We start from the raw sequence: 22188 nt of genomic DNA, 5'->3' as shown, positions 1-22188 counted from the left end.
TCATTAGAAGGACTAATGCTAAAGCTGAAACTGCAATACTTTGGCCCCCTCATGCAAAGAGTTGACTCACTGGAAAAGACTGATGCTGGGATGGATTGGGGGCAGGAGGAGAAGGGGACGACAGAGAATGAGATGGCTGGATGGCATCACTGACTCGATGGAGGTGGGTTTGAGTGAACTCCGGGAGTTGGTGATGGACAGGAAGGCCTGGCGTGCTGTGATTCATGGGGTCGCAAAGAGTCAGACACGACTGAGTGACTGAACTGAACTGAACTTTGAGAGATTGTAATGAGTGAAAGGTATATAATAGCACGGACAACCTGGGGACTGTTGGTGGGAAATGGATGGATGAATACGACTGTATGCGCAGGAGATATTGAAATGGTTATGGTTGGGCAGGAGGTTAGAGGATGATATGTAGCTTCTTTCTAGGAAATGACTTATGCCTTAGGTTTGAGGCCATGTTGCCAATTTATTTTGTTTATCCTTCCATCCATCCCTCTCTCTCTTATCTGAGCACTTAAGCTAGTCTTCTTCTCTCTCTGGGCCTTAGTCTCCTCATCTGTAAAGTGGGGATAATCACAGGACTTTGGGGAGTTGTTAGTGTTGTGTGAGAGAGATTCTTGGTGACAGATGTTAAATGCTCTTGTGTTGGCTGTGTACTAGAGGGTATGCTGTGTGCTGGGGATTTGGTAACTGCTCAGAGTGTGGAGCCTGGTGGGCTTCTGTCTATGGGGTCGCACAGAGTCGGACACGACTGAAGTGACTTTGCAGCAGCAGCAGCAGAGTGTGCCCTCAGTTTTCTGTGTAGTTCCTCCTGGTCTAGTCCCTGGCTTGGGGTCCCACTGCTCTTGCTTTTCAACTGGGGCCTAGGTTTTTTCCTCTGGACCTCCTGAGTACTATAACTTACCTCTCAGTTTCCCCTTGCTGCCAGCTCCCTCAACAAGGCCTCTGCCAGGGCCTCCCATTGACCAGCTGTGCCTGTGAATGAACTCCTCACATGACCCATCACTGACCTTCTGGCTAGGCTGCCTCTTCGCCCATTATGCTTTTCCAAAGGGACCATCTGTCATCTTGGGGACATCATCTTCTTGTGATCATCCCTGTCTCCTCCCAGGGTCCATGCTCCTTTTTCAGCTCCCTGTTCTTCCTGCATTTGCTTATCTTAATGCTCTCTGAACTCCGAATGGTCATGAGAAGTTGGTCACACTATTAAATACATGTTAAATAGCCAACATATTGAACTATGTTCCAGGTACTTTTCTAGGGGCCATTGTATACTGGACTTATACCTGTTAACTTATTTCATCCTTATAACAAATGGGATGAGTGCAGCTCTTATCGCCATTTACAGATGAGGCTGTGAGACCCAGAGTAGTGTAGCTCCCTACCTGAGGTTTTATAGCTGGTTGGTGGTAATGCCAGATATGGTTTGCAAATCAGATGTCAAAAAATCAGTTATTACACTTATAGGAGGAAGAGACTACTGTTCTTAGAGATACCAAAAAATTCTGAAATCTCAACTTTTTTTTTAGATACAATCATTAGGGATCGCTGATTGTTACCTCATACTTGAAAGAGAGTTTCCTGGCTCAAGTGTCAGATTCACACTGGAGAAGAGCCATTTCGAGGGGTGTACTAGTGCCACCTGTCTCTGTTTTTTGGTTTGTGTTTGTTGTTATTAATGTCAATCCTTTAGCTTCAGTTTCCTACTAGTGTACTATAATAATAAAGAGAAATGCAATGAAGCATTCCAAAACTGCACAGAATCTGCTGCAGCTTAAGACTAGATGGTGAGGATTCTGAGCAGATTTAGAGTTGACTTGTAAACAGTACCGACAGGTTTCGTTCAGCATCTGAAACCCTAAAATTCTGATCAAGTGCATGGATGGTGGTTTGAAAGTCTCCATCTGTGATGCCTGAAAGCCAAATGTTTGCAAGTCCCACAAGGGAAGCCAAAGATCACTTGTGGATAGGGCACTTCTCTGGGGAGATTGGCTCTGTGCTTATTCATGAGAGACTTCAACCCTGTCCCACATAGTTATGGTCACACCGTTTCTGATTCAGGAACATCTTTGCTTGATAAAGTGGCTCAGAGTGGCTGAAATGACTGACTAATTTTTGGCCCCTTTAGAAAATGGGTAAGGATGGATGGACTCTACCATTGTCAGATTGTGTGTGGAATGGCCAGTTCTTGGCACCGTGATTTAGGAATGAGATAGAACATGGAGCTTTTCTAGAGAAGGGTCATCAGGATGGTTCTTATTTTGGCTCTCGTATTCTACCATGAATGGCTGAAGGGCCTGGAGATATTTCAGGTAGAGAAGAAAATTCTGTAAGAGAGAGATGTGGCTTTCTTTCCCATACTTGGGGTGCCTTCTTAAGAAAAGGAGCTAGATTTGTTCTTTGGAGACTGCATGTCAAGAATTAGCTGAACTTTGAAGGATAGCTGTGGGTAAAAAAAAAAAAAAAATCTCAGATTTGTTACTCAGTGATCTGGTCTTGGGTTGCTCATTATTCTCTGAGGCTTGGGTTTCCTCCTGACAAGTGGGGATAAGATAAGTGCTTGTCTCCTAAGTTCGGGTTGAGGATTAGATGAGATATTTTATGTCAAGTACTTTGTCCAAGGCTTGGGACATGGAAAGACCTCAGTGAATGGCCAACATGGATGTTATTAAATTTTATGTAATGAAGAACCAGATCGAATGGACAAGATTAAGAGGGAGCAGATTTCGAGTTGATGTATATAAAGAGAAAAATTGCCAACTATCTGTGTTGCTTCATGGAGCTGTGACTACCCAGATCTAAAATCTTTCAAACGTCAGCTCAGTGACCTGCATCAGGGATATGAAGAGATTTGCACAGTGTGTGAGAAGCTGTACCAACTTGTTCCTGTGGTGCTTTCCAGTTCTATGAGCCCTCAGTATCTTACAGTATAAGGTTTTACTACAGATGGGTATTTGAAATGAAAACCTGCAGCAGAAGAAAGACTGTGTCCTTTTTTTGTGAAAATGCTACCACCACTACCACAGCGTGTTCCCTCGTGGTCTAAAGTGTGGCATGTGTCTCCAGCCAGGGAAGTCTTTTGCGTAGGAGCCGCCCTCTGCTCCTGTGATGTGCAGCCATCTGGACCGTGGGGGTGTGCCGGGAACACGCTGTTGACTCATATGCCATCCCCTGCTGGCATCTCTAAAATGGGCCCTCTGGTTGGAGCTGTGAAGCAGCCAGGCCCTCCCTCTCCCACGCCTTCTTCAAGTACTTGAGAAAGAAAAGGACATGAAGAAAATTACATAAAGATCCAGGAATGTAGAATGATGGTTGGGTGGTCCCTGAGGGTAACTGGACAGAAAGCCTGTGACTTTTCTCAATCCAGTTTGAGAATATGTGACCAGAAGTATGATCCCCAGAATTATGGCTCTTAAATGGTGTTTTGAGGAGCCCTGGAGTTCCTAGAAGGTACTTCAGGGATCCCCACAATGGAGTGGAGGGGCTCCAGGCCTTTCCTTTCCTCCCACCCCATCAATCAGAATAGACCCCACTTTTTTTTACTTGTTTGTTCTCTATCTTAGCCTCTCTTCCAACAGGTGTTTGCATGGCTGACTCCTGCTCATCATCCAGGTCTTGGCTTGAATGTTCCCCATTCTGGGAGGCTTTCCCTGATCACTAGATTAAAATTAAGGGGGATGATAACAGGGAGAAATAAAGTAACCTTAACTGATACTACAATTTAGAGCTAAAGAATTAGAAATCTGACCACATATTCAGCAAATATCTGGATCATAGGGTCTCCTCCCCCATTTTATCCATCTCAGTATCAATTTATTGCTATTGTTTGTATAGTTCTTACCTTCTGTATATACTTGCAGTTTTTAATTTGTTTCTTTTCATATTTCTTCTGCCTATCATACCAGATATTAAGCCTCATGATGACAGGGACCAATCTGTTTTACTTCCTCCCTATCTCTAAGAGTTGTCACACTGAAACATAGTCGATGCTCAGTTAATTTTATCATCTGTGTGTGTGTATGTAATGTAAAATTTTGTTTGGGAACAAAACAAGCTTATACTGCTAAAATAGTTTTAAAGCCAGTTACCAGTTATCTAGACTAAAAGAAATGGAATCACATCCTACTCTGTCCATGTTGGTTCACACCAAAGCTGGAGTTCTGTGTACAACCTCTGAATCATGAACTATAGCACATGGTAATTTTGCCTGATCTAGACTCCCTGGCATCCCATTCACTAGGCCATTGTGCCCATCTTCCAGTAGCTGTGGGTGGTGCTGACAAAACTCACACCTGTGATCTTTGCTAGAGGTGTGTCTTCATGTGACTAGATTTGCTGAACTTCCTCCCTTCCAGAAGTGTCCAGGCAGCCACCACACAGTGATTAACTCGAGCAGTTATAGAAGCCCAGCCTCCTGGCATCAAGTGAGGCAGATTCTGGGGCACAGTTGACTCCCAAGAGTTCCCTGAAGGCTCAGGCTTGATTTTCTTTCTTTCTTTCTTTTTTAAATAGTACAATATAATGTTCAGCTTCAGGTGTACTATACAGTAATTTGACATTTGTATACACTATGAAATGATCACTGCAGAAAGTCTAGTAACCATCTGTCCCCATATCAGGTTATTGCTATATTATTGATCATATTCTTTTTGCTGTATATTATATCCCTGTGGTTTATTTTATAAATGGAGGCTTAGACTTTTAAAAAATATATTAAAATAACTTATTTTTAATTGAAGTATAATTGATTTATAGTGTTGTGTTGTGCTGTATAGCAAAGTCAGTCAGTTATACACATAAATGCATTCTGCTTTAGGTAATCTTTTCCATTATGGTTTATCGCAGGCTATTATATATTTAATTCCCTTTACCTATTTTGCTTCCACCCCTACCCACCTCCCCTCTGATAACCACCCTTCATTCTCTGTATCTATGAGTGTCTTGGTTTTGTTTTTTAGATTCCACATATAAGTGAGATCAAATGAGTTCATCTCTGTCTCACTTATTTCAGTTAAGCACAATACTTTTCAGGTCCATCTGTATTGTTGAAAATGGCAAGATTTCACTTTATTTTTTTTGGCTAACATTCAGTTGTGTATATATATTCCACATTTTCTTTATCCATTCATCTGTTGCTGGACACTGGTTACTTTCATATCCTGGCTATTGTAAATAATGTTGCGGTGAACATTAGGGTGCATATATCTCTTTGAATTAGTGCTTTTGGTTTTTTTAGGGGGGGAGTAAATCGTTGGAAGGACTAATGCCAGAGTTGAAACTCCAATACTTTGGCCACCTCATGCGATGTGTTGACTCACTGGAAAAGACTCTGATGCTGGGAGTGACTGGGGGTGGGAGGAGACGGGGATGACAGAGAGTGAGATGGCTGGATGGCATCACCGACTCGATGGACATGAGTTTGAGTGAACTCTGGGAGTTGGTGATGGACAGGGAGGCCTGGCGTGCTGTGATTCATGGGGTTGCAAAGAGTCAGACACGACTGAGCAACTGAACTGAACTGAACTGAACTGAAATATCCACAAGTGAAATTGCTGTGTCATTCGGCAGTTCTATTTTAAATTTTCGGATGGATTTCTATACTATTTCCCTAGTGATTGCCCCAGTTTCCATTTCTACTAGCAGTGCACAAGAATTTCCTCCTGTTCACATTTTCACTAACATTTGTTCCATGTTTTCTTTTTGTTGATAGCCATCCTGACAGGAGTGAGATGATGGCTCCTTGTGGTTTTAATTTGCATTTCTCTGGTGATTAGTGAATATCTTTTCATGTGTCTGTTGGCCATCTGCATGCCTTCTTTGAAAAAGTGTCTATTAAGTCTTCTGCCCATTTTTAAATTGAGTTGTTTTTTTGGATGTTGAATTGTATAAGTTCCTTGTCTATTTTGAAGATTAATATCTTAACAGATATGTCATGTGCAAATATCTTCTCCCTTTCAGTGGCGGCCTTTTTGTTTTCTTGACAGTGTCCTTGCTGTGCGAAAGCGTTTTAGTTTAACATAGTCACATTTGATTATTTTTGCCCTTGTTCTCCTTGTCTGAGAAGACAAAGCAAAATATATCTATAAATATATATATTTATAGATAAGATGAATATCAAAGAGTGTACTGCCTGTATTTTCTTCTTGCAGTTTTATGGTTTCAGGTCTTACATCTAAGTCTTCAATCCGTTTGAGTTTGTTTTTGTATATGATATGAGAAAGTAGTCCAATTTGATTCTTTTGCATGTAGTTGTCATTTTTCCCACATTATTACAAGACTGCCTTTTCCCCATTGTATATTCTTGTTTCCTTCGTCATAAATCAACTATCATATAAGCATGGATTTATTTCTGTACTCTCTATTGTGTTCCATTGATTTACATTGCTTTTCTTGTGCCAGTATAATGCTATTTTGATTACCATAGCTTTATAGTATAGTTTGCAGTCAGGGAACATGATACCTTGTTCTTCTTTCTGTAATTGCTTTGGTGTTTCAGAGACTTTTATGTTTTCATATAAATCTTAGGAATATTCATTGCAGTTCTGTGAAAAAATGCCATTAGTATTTTGATAGGGGTTGCATTGAATCTGCACATTGCGTTTGGTCATTTTAACAGTATTAATTTGACCAGTCCATGAGCATGGTGTCTCTTTCCATCTGCTTGTGTCATCAACACTTTCTTTCATCATAGTCTTACAGTTTTCTAAGGAGTTTTATAAGTCGTCTCCCTCTTTTTTTAGATTATTTTTAATAACTTCATTGTTTTTGATGTAATTGTAAATGAGATTTTTTCATTAATTCTCTTTCTGATAGTTAATGTATAGAAATACAACAGATTTCTGTATATTTTGTAATCTTCAATTTTATTGAATTCATTTATTCTTACAGTGTTTTGGAGTTAAGATTTTCTATGTACAGTATCATGTCATCTACAGTGTTTTACTTGTTTCTTTGTAATTTGAATTCCCTTTATTTCTTTTCCTTGTCTGCTTTCTGTGGCTAGGATTTTCAGTATTATGTTTCTTGCCTAAGTAAGACTTCTGATACTACGTTGAATAAAAGTGGTGAGAGTGGCATCTTCGTCTTGTTCCTAACCTAAAGGGAATGCTTTCATCTTTTCTCTGAGTATGATGTTTGCTGTGGGTTTGTCATATACAGATTGTATTATGTTGGAGTATGTTTTTGTAATATCAACTTTCTTGAGAATTGTTATTATAAATAGTTGTTGAATTTTGCCATACAATTTTTCTGCATTTGTTGAGATGATCATACAATTTTTAGTCTTCAGTTTGTTAATGTGGTGTATCACATTGATTAATTTTTGGATATTAATCCATCCTTGCTTCCTTGGAATAGATCACACTTTATCTTAGTGCATGATCCTTTTAATGTACTGTTGAATTCTGCCTCCAGTTAGAGTAAGTTCTGAGCTTTGAATGTGCTCATGTGATTAGGTTGTGTTCGCCACATTATCTGGGATAATCTTCCTATCTTAATATCTATAATCTTAATTATATTTGGAAAGCACCTTTTGCCATGTAACGTAGTATATTCACACTGGAATGGGTAGCCATTCCCTTCTCTGGGGGTGGCTCAGATGGTGAAGTATCTGCCTGCAATGTAGGAGACTCGAGTTCAATCCCTGGGTCAGGAAGATCCTCTGGAGAAGGGAATGGCTACCCACTCCAGTATTCTTAGAAGGAGAATTCCATGGACAGAGGAGCCTGGTGGACTGTAGTCCATGGTGATGAGCGACTAACACTGATTTCCTTTAGGATTGACTGGTTTTATCACCTTGCTGTCTAAGCGAATCTTAAGAGTCTTCTCCAGCTTCACAGCTGGAAAGCATCAATTATTCGGTGCCCAGCCTTCTTTATGGTCCAACTCTCACATCCATACAATACTACTGGAAAAACCATAGTTTTGACTATATGGACCTTTGTCAACAAAGTGATGTCTCTGCTTCTTATTATGTTCTCTAGGTTCATCATAACTTTTGTTTCAAGGAGCAAGTGTCTTTTAATTTTGTGACTGCAGTCACCATCTGTGGTTATTTTGGAGGTCAAGAATATAATGTCTGTCACTGTTTCACTTTTTCCCCATCTATCTGCCATGGGACTGGATGTGATGGGACTGGGACTGGATGGGACTGGATGTCATGATCTTAGGTTTTTGAATGTTGAATTTTAAGCCAGCTTTTTCGCTCTGCTTTTTCACCCTCATCAAGAGGCTTTTTAGTTCCTCTACAGTTTTTGCCATTAGAGTGGAATCATCTGCATATCTGAGGTTGATATTTCTCCTGGCAATCTTGATTCCAGCTTGTGATTCATCCAGCCCAGCATTTCACATGATGTACTCTGGATATAAGTTAAATAAGCAGGGTGACAATATCTACTTATCTACTCCTTTCCCAGTTTTGAACTTGTATGTTGTTCCATGTCTGGTTCTAATTTTTGCTTCTTGACTTGCATACAGGTTTATTAGGAGACAGGTAAAGGAAACGGTAACCCACTCCAGTATTCTTGCCTGGAGAATCCCATGGACGGAGAAGCCGGGTAGGCTACAGTCCACGGGGTCGCAAAGAGTCGGACACGACTGAGCGACGGAACGGAACGGAATGGAAGGTGATCTGGTATTACCATTTCTTTAAGGATTTCCCACAATTTGTTGTGATCCACATAGTCAAAGGCTTTAGGATAGTCAATGAAGCAGAAATAGATATTTGTTTGGAATTCCCTTGCTTTTTCAATGATCCAGTGGATGCTGGCAATTTGATCTCTGGTTCCTCTACCTTTTCTACATCTGGCTTGTACATTTGAAAGTTCTTGGTTCATGTATTGTCGAAGCCTAACTTGAAAGATTTTGAGCATTACCTTGTTAACATGTGAAATGAGCATAACATTCTTTGGCCATGCCTTTATTTGGTATTGGAATGAAAACTGACCTTTTTCAGTCCTGTGGCCACTGCTGAGCTTTCCAAATTTGCTGGCATATTGAGTGGAACACTTTCACAGCATCATCTTTTAGGGTTTGCACTAGTTCAACTGGAATTCCATCACCTCCACTAGCTTTGTTCATGGTAATGACTCCTAAGGCCCACTTGACTTCACATTCCAGGATATCTGGCTCTAGGTGAGTGACCACAGCATCATGGTTATCTGGGTCATTATGACCTTTTTTGTATAGTTCTTCTTTGTATTCTTGCCACCTCTTTTTAATCTTTTCTGCTTTGGTTAAGTCTTTGCCCTTTATGTCTTTTTTTGTGCCCATCTTTACATGAAATGTTCCCTTGATATCTCCAATTTTCTTGATGAGATATCTAGACTTTCCCATTCTATCATTTTCCTGTTTCTTTGCATTGTTCACTTAAGAAGGCTTCCTTATCTCTCCTTGCTATTCTCTGGAACTCTGCAGTCAGTTGTGTATATCTTCCTTTCTCCATTGCTTTTAGCTTCTCTTCTCTCAGCTATTTGTGAGGCCTCCTCAGACAACCCTTTTGCCTTCTTGCATTTCTTTTTTTGAGGGATGGTTTTGATCATCACCTCCTGTACCGTGTTACGAACCTCCGTCCATAGTTCTTCAGTCACTCTGTCTACCAGATCTAAGCCTTTGAATCTAGTCGTCACCTCACTATCTAATCATAGGGATTTGATTTAGGTCACAAATGGCCCTTTTCCCTACTTTCTTTGATTTAAGCCTTAATTTTGCAATAAGAATTATTGGCATCACTTAATTCATTGTTTCTGTCTCCAGAGTACCTCATGAAGTTGCAGTCAAGCTACTCTGTAAGGCTGCAGGCATCTGAAGCCTTCTCTAAGTTTGAACAATCCACTTCTATGATGATTCATTCATCTGACTGTTGGTGGGAGGCCTCAGTTTCATGTCGTATGGGCCTCTCTATAGGTTTCAGCTTAAATGTTCTTATGGCATGGTAGCTGGCTTCTCCCAGAGTGAGTGACCCAAGAATATAAGCAAGACAAATGCCGTGATGTTTTTTATGATGAAGCCTTATAAGTCATACTTGTTACTTCTACTGTATTCTTTTTGTTGGAACTGAGTTATTAAGTCCAGTCTTTAGGCACTACAGGTTAAGATATTTAAGCTTCATCTTAGAAAGTGAATATAAAAAAATTGTGAACATATTTTAAACTACCACACAAAGATTTGGTGTTTCTTTTTTTCTGAGATTGCTAGGTTGATTATTTTTAATTTATTTTAAATTGAAGAATAATTGCTTTACAATGTTGGTTTCTGTCATACAACAGTGTGTACATATGTCCCCTCCCTCTTTTTGAAGATAACCTAGACTAGGGGTTGACAAACTTTCTATAAAAGGCCAGATAGGATTTTAAATATTTCTTGCTTTGTGAAACCATTTTGTCTCTGTTATAACTGCTCAACTCTGCCATGAAGTGAAACCATATGAAAACAACCATAGACAGTATGTAAGTGAATGGATATAATAGTATTTCAATAAAACTTTATTTACCAAGATAGATGGTGGGCTGGTGGGCTGTAGTCTGCCAATTCCTACTGATAAAGAGATGAAAAGCGTAGAGGATTATTCTAAGCAGAAGAAACAGAGTGTTTCAGAAAGAACGTAATTATTGTGCATTTATTATTGAACGTTCAGTTCAGTTCAGTTCAGTCTCTCAGTCGTGTCCGACTCTCTGCGACCCCATATCACAGCACGCCAGGCCTCCCTGTAATTATCTTTATATTTAAGATATAAAGATAGCAAAAAAAGAGGTCTTTTTCATGTGCTAGAAAGTTTACTGTAAAATTGTTAATAGAAAAACAATAGAAAACATATTTACACATACAAATTCTGAAGTCATAAATATTATTGAGATTAAAAACTAAAACGCAAAGCTTTGTACAGTGTGGACAGCTGTCATTTATGTAAATGAGAAAACAATGTATTCTACTGTTAGATTTCACTATTTATGAGGACATTCATATGTAACAAATGCATAGAACATGCATAAGAAGGATAGACACCAACTTTAGATAATGGTTTCTTTCTAGAAGAGTGGAAATGGTGAAGGTTGAGGGACTTAAGTTTCTGTTGTATTTCTGGCTTTAAAATTTTTTTGTAAATAGAAGAACCCGCAGCATAAAATTTTCCACTTTAACTATTCTTAAGTGGTTCAGTAGTATTAAGTATATCCACATTGTTATGCAACCGATGTCCAGAACTTTTCCATTTTGCAAAATCGAAACTCTATACCTGTTAAACAACTCTGCATTTCCCCTGCCCTCAGTCCCTGGCAATGATCAGTCTACTTTTTGTTTCTATGAGTTTGACTGTTAATGGCTCATATAAATGAGATCATACAGTATTTGTTTTTGGGGACTGCTTTATTTCAGTAAGCATAATATCCTCAAATTTCATCCAAGTTGTAATAGATGGATGAATCGTCTTATATCCTTTTAAAGCTGAGTAATACAATGTATATATATACACCACATTTGATTATTCATCCATCTGTTGAAAGACATTTCAGTTGCTTCCACCTTTTGGCTCTTCTGTTAATGCTTCTGTGAACGTGGATGTACAAATCTAAAGCAGAGTTTTGATGAAATAAATGATCAGTAAATCATTGTGCAATATAGTAGCCTGAGCAAATCTTATAGCCTAAGGGTCTTTTTTTTTTCTTCCATTCTCCCACAGCACATTTCAGTCAACTTTTACTCATACTATCCACCAAAGCTACTCTAGTCAAGGTTATTAATGTCCTGTGTGTTGCTGAGTCCTATGACCATTCCTCTGACCTCATTCTATTAACTGCTCAGCAGCGGTTGATAAGGTGATCATTCCTACCTCCTGTGTTTATCTTCTCCAGTTGATTTCCAGGATACTACTCTCCTTGTTCTCTTTCTACCTCTCTTGGTATTTTTTCCTCAGTCGTCTTTGCTGTTTCCTCCTTACTTCTGAGACCCCTTAATGTTGGATTGCCCCTGGGCTCAGTCCTGTGATTTCTCCTCTCCTCTCTATGCTTAACCCCTAGTTGATTTTATCTAGGCTTGTTGCATTAAGTGCTGTGTATTCACTGATATCAAATTTGTAATTGTAGCTTTTACTTGTCCCTTCAAATACAGCGTATCTATTCAACCGCCTACTTAGCATCTCCACTTGAATGTCTAATAGCATCACAGACTTAACACATGCAAAACCCAACTTTTGATTCCCTTTAACTCCCACTTCTCCGTAGTCTTCTCTGTCTTGGTATGCCCTGAAGCCATACTTGACTTTTCTCTTTCTGTAGTCCCAGGCAGTCTATCATGAAATCAAGTGAGCCTCTCTTTCAAAGCATATCCAAACTCAATTCCTTGCCATAGCCTTCAACTCTGTCATTGTAGTCTAAGATTCTTTTGTCTTTTGCTGTTTTTTTTTCCAATTTCTTCTACCAGGCCCTATGATTTTTCTCTTACCTCCCTCCTCAATCCAAAACCATACTTCAGTTCAGCATCTGGAGGAATCCTTAAGAATGTGCATCATATCCATATCATGGTTTGTCTTTTCTCAGAGCCTTCCCCTGGCTCCCCATTTTCCTCAGAGTGAAACTAGTAAGTATCCATACAGTGGACTCTAAATATATATCTATCTTCCAATCATCCCCTACCCCTGAACTCTACCTACCACTTTCTGTATCCCTTATAAAATTGTAGGCAGGTACGCAAGCATTTACTCTTTATTACCTCTGCCTGGAATATCTGCGTAACTGGTTCCCTCATTTCCTTTAGATTTTTGTTCACATGTCACTTTTTCCTGAAACTTTGCCTAATCACCCAATTTAAAATGGCTATGAGTCCCTCAGCTCTCAAAGTCCTGGTCCACCTTTGTGACTTATACAACACTTATGACAAACTGTTTTGGTCATCTTTTTAAGAGAGGTACTGTTATGCCTCTCTTCTGTTGGAATTTGAAGTGAAAAAACATGGAGCTGGGATGTTTTTCTGCTTGGTTTACTACTATATTATCTATATCCCTTATATCAAATTGTTTTTTGTATATATGAATCTGCTGTATCTTAAGACTGATCTGTGTTGATGTTGAGATTATTGAGTTTCTTTCCTGTTGGTTTCTCCAACTGGTTTTATTCCTTAAAAGTGGCAATTAAAAGGTACAGCTTCAGAATATTCTGCACTCCTCCTTGAAGTTTGAGAATGCTTGTAAATGCTTTCATGGGACTTCTGGGGGTAGATAATAAAAGGCTATGAAGTCCCTGGCTTATTTCTTGGAATCTTTGCTTCAGTATGGAGGACCCTGGGGCTGCCATGTTGTGAGGAAGTCCAAGTCACATGGAGAGGCCATATATAGTCGCTCAGATTTAGAATTTCAGGTAAACCTGGTCTTCAAGGCATTTTCTAGCCAAGAAGACATACAGGTGAAGAAGCCATCTTGGAAGTGGATCCGCCAGCCACAGCTGTTTCAGCACTCTAATACCATGCTTTAAAAATCAGCCTTCCTTGCTCTGCCTGTTATGAGTTTCTGACCCAGAATTCATGAGCATAATAAAATGGTGGTGATTGGACACCACTAAATTTGGGGTGATTTTTTACACGGCAGTAGATTACCAGAATGGTAAGGTGGAAAGGCCAGATATAAATAGTAAATTACTTTTGGATAGAAAGTTAAGTTTTGCATTTTTTTTTTTGTCTGCCAAAGAAAGTATATGGTATGTGCAAACGTTATCCTGTCAGGCTCATCCTGTCAGTGTCCATCCAGATTAACTCACTAGACTTTAGAGTCTCATTAACTGCCAAGAAATGTCATCCTGATGAACCACTTGAGGTTTCATGCTCAAAATTCTGGGTTCTTGTTATATTTCCATGTTGATCACCTGGAGGAGCTGGCAGTTTTATACCAGCTAAGGCCATCCTAGTCATTATATTATAGAAAAATAACCTCAATATCAGTGTCACAGTGAAATAGCCAATTTTCTTCTTTTTATTGTTTTTGAAATGAGAATGGGTGTGATTAGAACTATCCACCAGAGACCAGCTTTTCAGAATCAGCTGTTATTGAAAATCTGGATGTTTTCAGATCTGGAAGGCCAATGGAAACTCACTCATAAAGCTTCTTTTACTCATCAGAAAGGGGAACATGACCAAGGTCTCAGGCTAGGACTGGACAGGGTCCTGACTGCCCATCCCCATGAACTGTCATTAAGTGTCTTTTGTCTCATTAAGTGGTTTTTAGCCTGTAGTATGGCTCAAAGGTGAACTTCTTGGGTGCTGGATTAGGCCCTGTGAACCAGCTGAAATGATGCAGCATTTTGTTGGTATACGCCTCTATGTCCATTTCTGGGGATAATCTGTAGCTTCCGACTGATTCTTACAGAAATCAGTGACCCAGAAAAACATAGGAAGCGCTGAACTTGATGTTTCAATATTGTCATTTTAAAACTTAAAGAGTAATTAAAATCTTATCTTCCCTCATCCCTGCACCCAGATGCTCCTGGGGAACTTCTTTAGTTTTATTTAAGATCGTTGCCTAATGGGTGCATCTTTCAGATGATTAAGGATAGTTGGAGCACCAGCAACCAACTCATCTTACTCTAAGTTTAGAAAAAATTGGCCAGCACTCACATGTTAAAATCACTTTGCAGTAGTTAAAGCATAGAGAGCTGGGATCTCCACGTATAAAGGCTGAAAACACTGAGACTAACTTAAGACAAATTCATTTTTCATGTGCACCACCATCCAATGTGGGTGTTCAGTAGACTTTTCACATGGCATTTTAGAAACCCAGGTTCCTTTTCTCTTGGGGTTCTGCCATCCTCTTGGGTCTTGTGTTCCTTTAGCAGCAGGCAGAAAAAGAGGGAGAAATGAGGACAGGGTAAGAGATTTTTAAGGCCTTGAGTTCCTAATTTTTAACCATATTCCACTGGCCAGAAATAAGTCATGTCTCACCTGAAACAAGGGTGGTGGTGGTGGTGGTATTTCCTAACAATAGCTCCACACTAATGAAGAGGAACACAAATCTTTATTGGGCAACTGATCCTTTCTGCTACAATCAGAGTGTGCTTTTTAAGGATCGCAAATCTAAGAGATGAATAAAGTGGCTGAGATGGGACTTTTAGGCAATCCATAAAGTTTTCCCTGTGGCTCAGCTGGTAAAGAATCTGTCTGCAATGCGGGAGACCTGGGTTTGATCCCTGGGTTGGAAAGATCCCCTGCAGAAGGGAAAAGTTTCCCACTCCAGTATTCTGGCCTGGAGAATTCCATGGACTGTATAGTCCATGGGGTCACAAAGAATTGAACTCAACTGAGTGACTTTCACATAAAAGTTTTCATGTGGTTCATAATCTTCACTTATCTGACACCTTAAGAATTAAGGTGATCCTCAGAAACTGTGAAGTCTGATTTGATTGAAATATATTTAAAATAGGAAAATTATAATTCTTGGGCAATTGGAAATTTTATTTATTAAGGAGTGACAGAGAGATTTGGGGCTGGTTTTTTAAATGGTTTATGATAGGACTTGTATAGTCACAGCAAAGAGAACTCTGTTTTCATTTTTGCAAAGCTATTACTACAAGTTTAGCTTTGTTATTGCATGTTTGCCCTTAAAAATGTTTTCGTGCTTGGCAGAAATTTTAACAGCACATGTTTTTACCCTAATGGTTTTTATTTTTGTTGTGTTGCTTGGTTGCTTCACAATTATTTTTGTTTGTTTTATACAAGCTTAACCTCTCTCCTCAAATTATCTTATGATTTTTATTCTGAAACTTTACTGGCTATGGTATGAAATTATGAATTTCATTCTCAGTTTTTTTCATTAAGATACTTTTGATACCACATGTTATGAGAGTTGTTGACCTGGAAATGTGTTTCTTCTGTGACTTACCATGGAACAGTCCTGACAGGTTACTTACTTTCTGTTTTCTCATCTGTAAGATTTTATTGATCCAGTGAACTCCAACAATCTTGGAAGTAATGTTGAGGGCTAAGTCGACTATTTTTTTTTTAAAGGCTGAATTCCTTATGTGATGTATCTGATAATATACTGAAACTAGGTTCAGTAATACTTGGACTCATTCCTTACAGAAATATTTTAGGGGGAAAAATGTCCTAACTGATGTTGAGATCATTTTGAATATTGCCCAAGCACCAATTCTAATTCTTCTCAAATTCAAGGTTGAGAAGTAGTTTTGCATAGCTCTGCTGATTTGTGCCAGAGATGCCTTTGAGGAGAAAATATGCTATAGTCCAGAGGTGTAGCAGTAATTCCCCAGTGCTAGTCCCTAGATGTATGTCCCGTGGTCCATGACCATGGTCTTCTTGGGCTGCTGGAAACTAAGAACAAAGTAATAGGATATGGGTGGAAGGTTGCCTGTTTTCTTAACCCTGGAATCCAGGGAAGGACTATCTTTTTCTCTGTGACTCTGTTCTGAAAAATTTCTTTCTTGATTAAATATTCTTTCTTAATGAAATGGTGATGATAATAGATGGTAGTAATGGTAGGGTTATTTTTAATGTCTTTACTTGGAGAAAGCCAGAAATTATATTGGTCCTCTTCTTTAACACTCAAGGTTTTTCTTTTCCTTTTTAAAAATGTTTGTGGTCCAGTGGAGTGTAAAGTCGCTCAGTCATGTCTGACTCTTTGTGACCCCATGCATAGCCCATGGAATTCTCCAGGCTAGAATACTGGAGTGGGTAGCTGTTCCCTTCTCTAAGGGATCTTCCCAGCCCAGGGAATGTAAAGATCTAGCACTACTCCATGTTGATATTAAATGACTTTTCTGGAAACAAATAAATCTTATAGCATTATCTATAGGTGACTTATAATTCAAATAAGCCTTAATGGAATTATTCCATAGGTGAGTAACTGTACCAGCAATTTTGATGTGTGTAAGCATTTTTGTTTATTCCTGTCATTGGCTACTTTCATAAAACTGTTGATAATTATCATTAAGAAAAATAAAGTATGAACTGAATAACCTTATCTCTTCTCTTCTGCCAAGGCTATCTTTCAGTCTTGATAGACTTTTTTTTGGAGACATACAAAAAGTAAGCCTTGAAGTTTAAAATTGTGATTATGTTTTTTCACTTTTTATCTATAAAGAATTTCTTGAGTCTATATCTAGCTTTAACCCATTTTTTCTCCCCTCTAACACTATTGATATTAATGCCAGTTTTAATTTCTTGGCATCATGAATGCACAAATATATCACACACAGATGTGGTTTTGAGCACGGACTGAAACTGTAAATTAGGGAGCAAGAGATTCATAGGGTTTCATCAGACCAATTCACTGCAAAAAGTGACACAGTTGTACTGAAAATGTTTTAAATTGCTCATTTCAAACCTACTTCAGTAGCAAAATACCATGCGTGCAGCAGATTTGCAACCACGTTAGTCATTTTCTTTCCTCTGTTTCCTTGCTGTGTTTGTATTGGGAGCACAGAGTAATGTAATTTAGTAAATTATGATTTGATGGCTGGGCAACAGCCCCAGTGTTGAACAGTATTTGGATTATGATTACTTGCTGGCTTTGTCACAGTTGACATTAATTATTGATGGAAGTTTCAGAAATAGCGCATGTGCCAGGAGCTTTTCACCGGATCGCAAGCTCCAGGCAGCAGGGATGCTAACGAGGGTGGGGGAAGAGGCACCTGTGGCTTGTTTATGTCTGTACACTGAGAGCCTGGACCGGGTGGGCTGAGTGGTACCTGTGCAAAAGTCATGGTGTAACGGAAAGATGAACCGTCAGGCTTATTTCTATCGTGTTCCTCCCCAGGAATTACACCGAAGAAGCCAACTTCAGCCGGAGCCAGCTAAGACGAAGGCTCTCCAGACTGTCATTGAAATGAAGGTAGGAGCTATTCACATTTTTCAAAAACAGCTGTTTCCCCAGAGTTTGTTCTAAACTTGATGGTGACTAACACAAACACATGAAATGGACAGTTGTGTTTTTCCTTAGGCACCCTCATGGGTGCTTTTCTTCTGGATTTTTTTTTTTTTTTGCCTTCTCGGGTATATTTAATTTATTGGCTCTTTAATGAGGATGCATTTTCTGGGCAAAAGAATAAAGGGCTCAAGTATCCTGTGGCAGAAAGGAGCTGGCTTCATTTCCAGCATAGCCAGTGCTTTCAACCCTAAGGGAGGGTTTTGTGTGTGTCTTAAAAGTAAATTTCTAAAGCTAGAATAATTTTTTTTCTCCTCTCTATTCACATGACAATGAAAAGACACCCTGAGAAACTAAGATTTGGCAAAGATAAGTTGCTTTTTGTGCAATGGAGGTGTTAAATAATTAAAATTATGCTATCAGCAAAATTTATTTTTCAAAGAATAATAACTTTCTTATGACTTCAGTATTTTCTCCTAAGTCTGAAATTAATAATAATTTATTAGATACAAAGTATTCTATTTAACTGGGGGAGCATAGAGATACTTAAAAGAAGCAAAGATCCTCATGGATGGATTTAGGGCATTTAAAGAATAATGTAGTAAATAATGATGACTGAGCCATTAAGAAACCAATCTATGAAACCCAGTTGCTTTGTCAGTTTATAAAGATTTGAAGTCTTTTACTTTCAGTTTTTGCGAAAAGGAAGCATATAGTAGAGTATTTCTTGTAAGAATAAATAATTATTGATTTTAGTTCCATGAAGAAAAAAATTCATGATGATGTTTGCAATTTGGATATTTCATGCCTAAGTATAACATTTGAGAGTTTGTTGGTCACCATCTTTCTACAAAAGAATTCTAAAGCTTGCTGATAGGGTAATGATTTTTCTGTCTTGGAACACATTATTTTGGATTGTCTGCCAAAAAATTCCCAAGTCTGGGGGGGAAGGAAACTAATACAAGCTACTGAGTTCCTGGCATTACAAGTCTAACTTGAGTTTTGTTTTTTTTCCCCCTAGTCAATGACAATGTCTTCATCCAAGTGGATTTTTTTTGGAAATAATGTAGAACATTTACTTTAAGACTTTATGTCACCTAAGTGAGGTTACATGATTCATGGTACTTATAAATACATTTGCAACAAATTGATTTGAAAAATATTATCAACGGGATCAAATGCCAGCAAGGTTAAAAAATAATTGCTAATCTTGGTTCATCTGTTCTTTTTGGATTTGCGTAATTTTGATTTATTTTGTAAATAAACTAACTATTCTACACTTGTAGGGGAGTGTAGAATCTTGTAACAGAGATTTCTTCCTCACTTCACATCAGAACCAAACTTGAAACTTGGCTAAGGCTTAAAAAAAAAAAAAAAAGAATAGAAAAGAAAAAAGACAAGACAAAAGATTTTATTTCAGTTTTCTGCAGAGTCATTCAGTCTCCTTTCTACCTACCTCCCCAGTTCCAACACAATTAGTAATAGAAGAGGATGTATATAAAACTGTTTCCAAAGCATTCTTTTTTTTTTTTTAAAGGAAAGATTGTGTTTCAAAACTCTTTGGAGAAACCAGGAGTGGCATCTCTCCCAGAGTAGTGGTCATTTTCTTTTTAAAGGTCTCAATACAAAGACTATTAGTGCTTTTTTGTGATTTTAAGTATAAAGTCTGTTTGCTTATAGCTTACTCTTTTTAGCATCATATGTTTTATTAGAAAAAATAAAACTTTTTAAAACTATTAAAAAATATTTTTAGAACTATTTTTAAAAACTAAAAACTATTACAAAAAATAGTAATAGTTATTACAATTTAATAGTTAATTAAAAATACTCCTTTGGGCTATCTACATAAGAAGGCCATATAAAATATGTTTTAAATTATAAAATATAATTTTTAGGGCAAATTCACTCCGTATGTTATCAGTAAATTTGAGTCTGGAGTTTTGTTTTTATTTAAATGGATGCCAGTGATGCTGATTGGTAGAACACATTTTTAGGACAATTGATAATCAATATAGTGTCAGGGAACTGAGCCTGGAGTTTTTCTGTTGTCTTTGAATGCCTGTTAATTTACAAAGCACTGCCTTCTGTTTTATCAGTGGAGAAGTCTGGGTCCCATTAGCATCTATACTCAGTGTGCATAAATTGAGTTATGGGGGCAGCTGGTAGAAGGTCATCTCCTCAGTCATGTGTGTAAGGTTGTGATGAAGGCTGTGATCTCTTCTGATTTTGTATATTATGTTTCTGTGAAATGGGAGGGAATATTGGAAACCCACATTTTATAAGCATTAGGGTTGACTACCAAATAGAACTAACCCTTAAAACTAATAGGTGTAACTTGAGACATGGTTGTATTTTAATTTAAACACCTTTGGATAAAGGTGTCATACACTACCTTGGCAAAACCTGAAGTTAAAAGGAGCTTTCCTGGAGTCAGTTGGACATTTAGTTTCAGGGAAGTGACATGAATTAAGGGTTTAGAAGCTACCCCTACTTTTCTCTTACTTCTTAAAGAAACTGAGGGTGCAATTATGAGTCCTCATCTTCTCCAAAAATATAGCTTATGTCAACTCAGAAAGTTGTTATGAAGATCTGTGAAATCTTGCCCCAATTAGAGCTCTTTTAGAGCCACAGTATGGTAGTTCTAGTAGATGTTTATGTACCTCTCTGGGCTTTTAGAGTTGTGAAAATACGTCTTTGTGGGGGAGGGCCATCTGCGTACACCGAAGTGGAGGCAATTCTCTTGCAGCCATCACAACTGCTGTCACCCAGTTCAGTCAGGGGGGGCTAAAGTCACCTGAATAAATATGAAAGGAAGCAAAGTAAATGAAGTTATTTGTGATTTATCTTGCAGGAAGCTCCAAGTTTTAATTTTGATCCTGATTTTGTCTGGCAGGTATGTTCCAGGTTTGCACTTAGAATATTGTGTCTTTCAGAAAAATTAGTTTTGCTGTAGATGTTGCAGTGCTCCTCCTTTTCTTGCTTTTGTGACTTAAGATTCTTTACTAAGCTTCCCTTTCCTGCTTTTATGGAGAACAATTAAAACTGTAGTTAAATGATTTCCCCCCTTTTCTTTTAATTCCTTGAAAAGAATGTGTTTTAACCTGCTGCTGATGCTGCTAAGTCGCTTCAGTCGTGTCCAACTCTGTGCGATCCCATTGACGGCAGCCCACCAGGCTCCCCCTTCCCTGGGATTCTCCAGGCAGGAACACTGGAGTGGGTTGCCATTTCCTTCAACCTACTTCTGTTATAAATTTGACATGTCATAAACATGATGTTCCAGTTTCACTTTCTTGGGTTCATTCATAAAGCCGTATCTAGTGATTTTTTTTAAAATGAAAATGAATTAGGGTAGTGACAGTACTTGTCAGATAATCTCTGTTTTTTTTCTTTGTTAGTTAAAACTTCTAAGTGAATGAAAATCTAATTTAAAATGGCTAAAGCCTAAAGGAAATGTATTGACTCATGTAACTGGGAAAAACAAGATATTGTTCAGGAATAGCTTGCTCCTGGGGCTCAAAGATGTTAACAGATTCCATTTTCTCTCATTCAGTCTCTCATTTTAGCTTTCTTCATGTAAGTCTGTTTTCAGACAGCCCCTTTCTGTGTCTGAGCTAAGTGGCTGCAGCATCTCCAACAATCACAAGTGGAAGGGATAGGGTGAAGGTTGTGTTTTTAAAAAATGCAAAAAAAAAAAAAAAATAAAAAAGCAACCAACCCTAGAATAATAACAATTACTGAGATGAAGCATAAAATTTCACTCCAAATTTAATAACTCAGGCTGTAAGAAAAAACTTGAAATTCTCTAAAATCCACTAGCTTAATAAATTAAATGACATTCATCAAAAAAAACTTTGTTAGCGCTAAATTCAGCACAGTTTATCAGATGGGATATATGAGTGACATGTTTTAGTAAGAGTTGCAGATAATATACTTGATCTGGTGAACTTGTCAGCTAAAGTGGATTAAGAAGCTAGGGGTGTAATATGACTATATGACAATGTTTCTGTGGCAACTGAAGTGAGGATTGTGGTTATTTAGGTTTCTTGTCACACAATCAGCTTTGGCACTTTTTATGTCACGAGTGGTTCTTCTTGTGTAACATTTATTTCCACTAAGCTTTTCTGTGGAAACCGAGTAGTAAGCAGTTCAAGACTGAGCTTGACCAAGTTGCTGCCTCGTAGATGTGCTAGTGGTGAAAGAATATGACTTTGTGTTCAAGTGCTACCTCTAATGGTGAGGTTGATCTTTTGATTTTAAATCCACAAACCAAGCCTTGTCTTTTTGTTCAGGCAGATGTCTGCTGTTCTTCTGCATGGGGTTGACTG

The 22188-nt window shown here is 38.4% G+C and overlaps 1 protein-coding gene across 1 annotated transcript in view; it reads left to right on the top strand.

Moving 5' to 3' along the window:
- The window catches only part of ERC2 (ELKS/RAB6-interacting/CAST family member 2), a 304510-nt gene that overhangs the window by 261497 nt on the left and 20825 nt on the right, over positions 1-22188 (top strand). The window contains exon 3 of the mRNA XM_088831678.1: positions 17756-17830. Within this exon, the coding sequence (XP_088687804.1) occupies positions 17756-17830 (75 nt within the window). The remainder of the gene's footprint in view (positions 1-17755; positions 17831-22188) is intronic.

This window comes from Moschus berezovskii, chromosome 24 (genome assembly GCF_049115385.1).
Source record: "Moschus berezovskii isolate FMDL1 chromosome 24, NW_MosBer_1.0, whole genome shotgun sequence".
NCBI classification, from domain to species: Eukaryota; Metazoa; Chordata; class Mammalia; order Artiodactyla; family Moschidae; genus Moschus; species Moschus berezovskii.
Note: the sequence above shows the minus strand (reverse complement) of the source record. Positions and strands in the feature narration are given on the sequence as shown.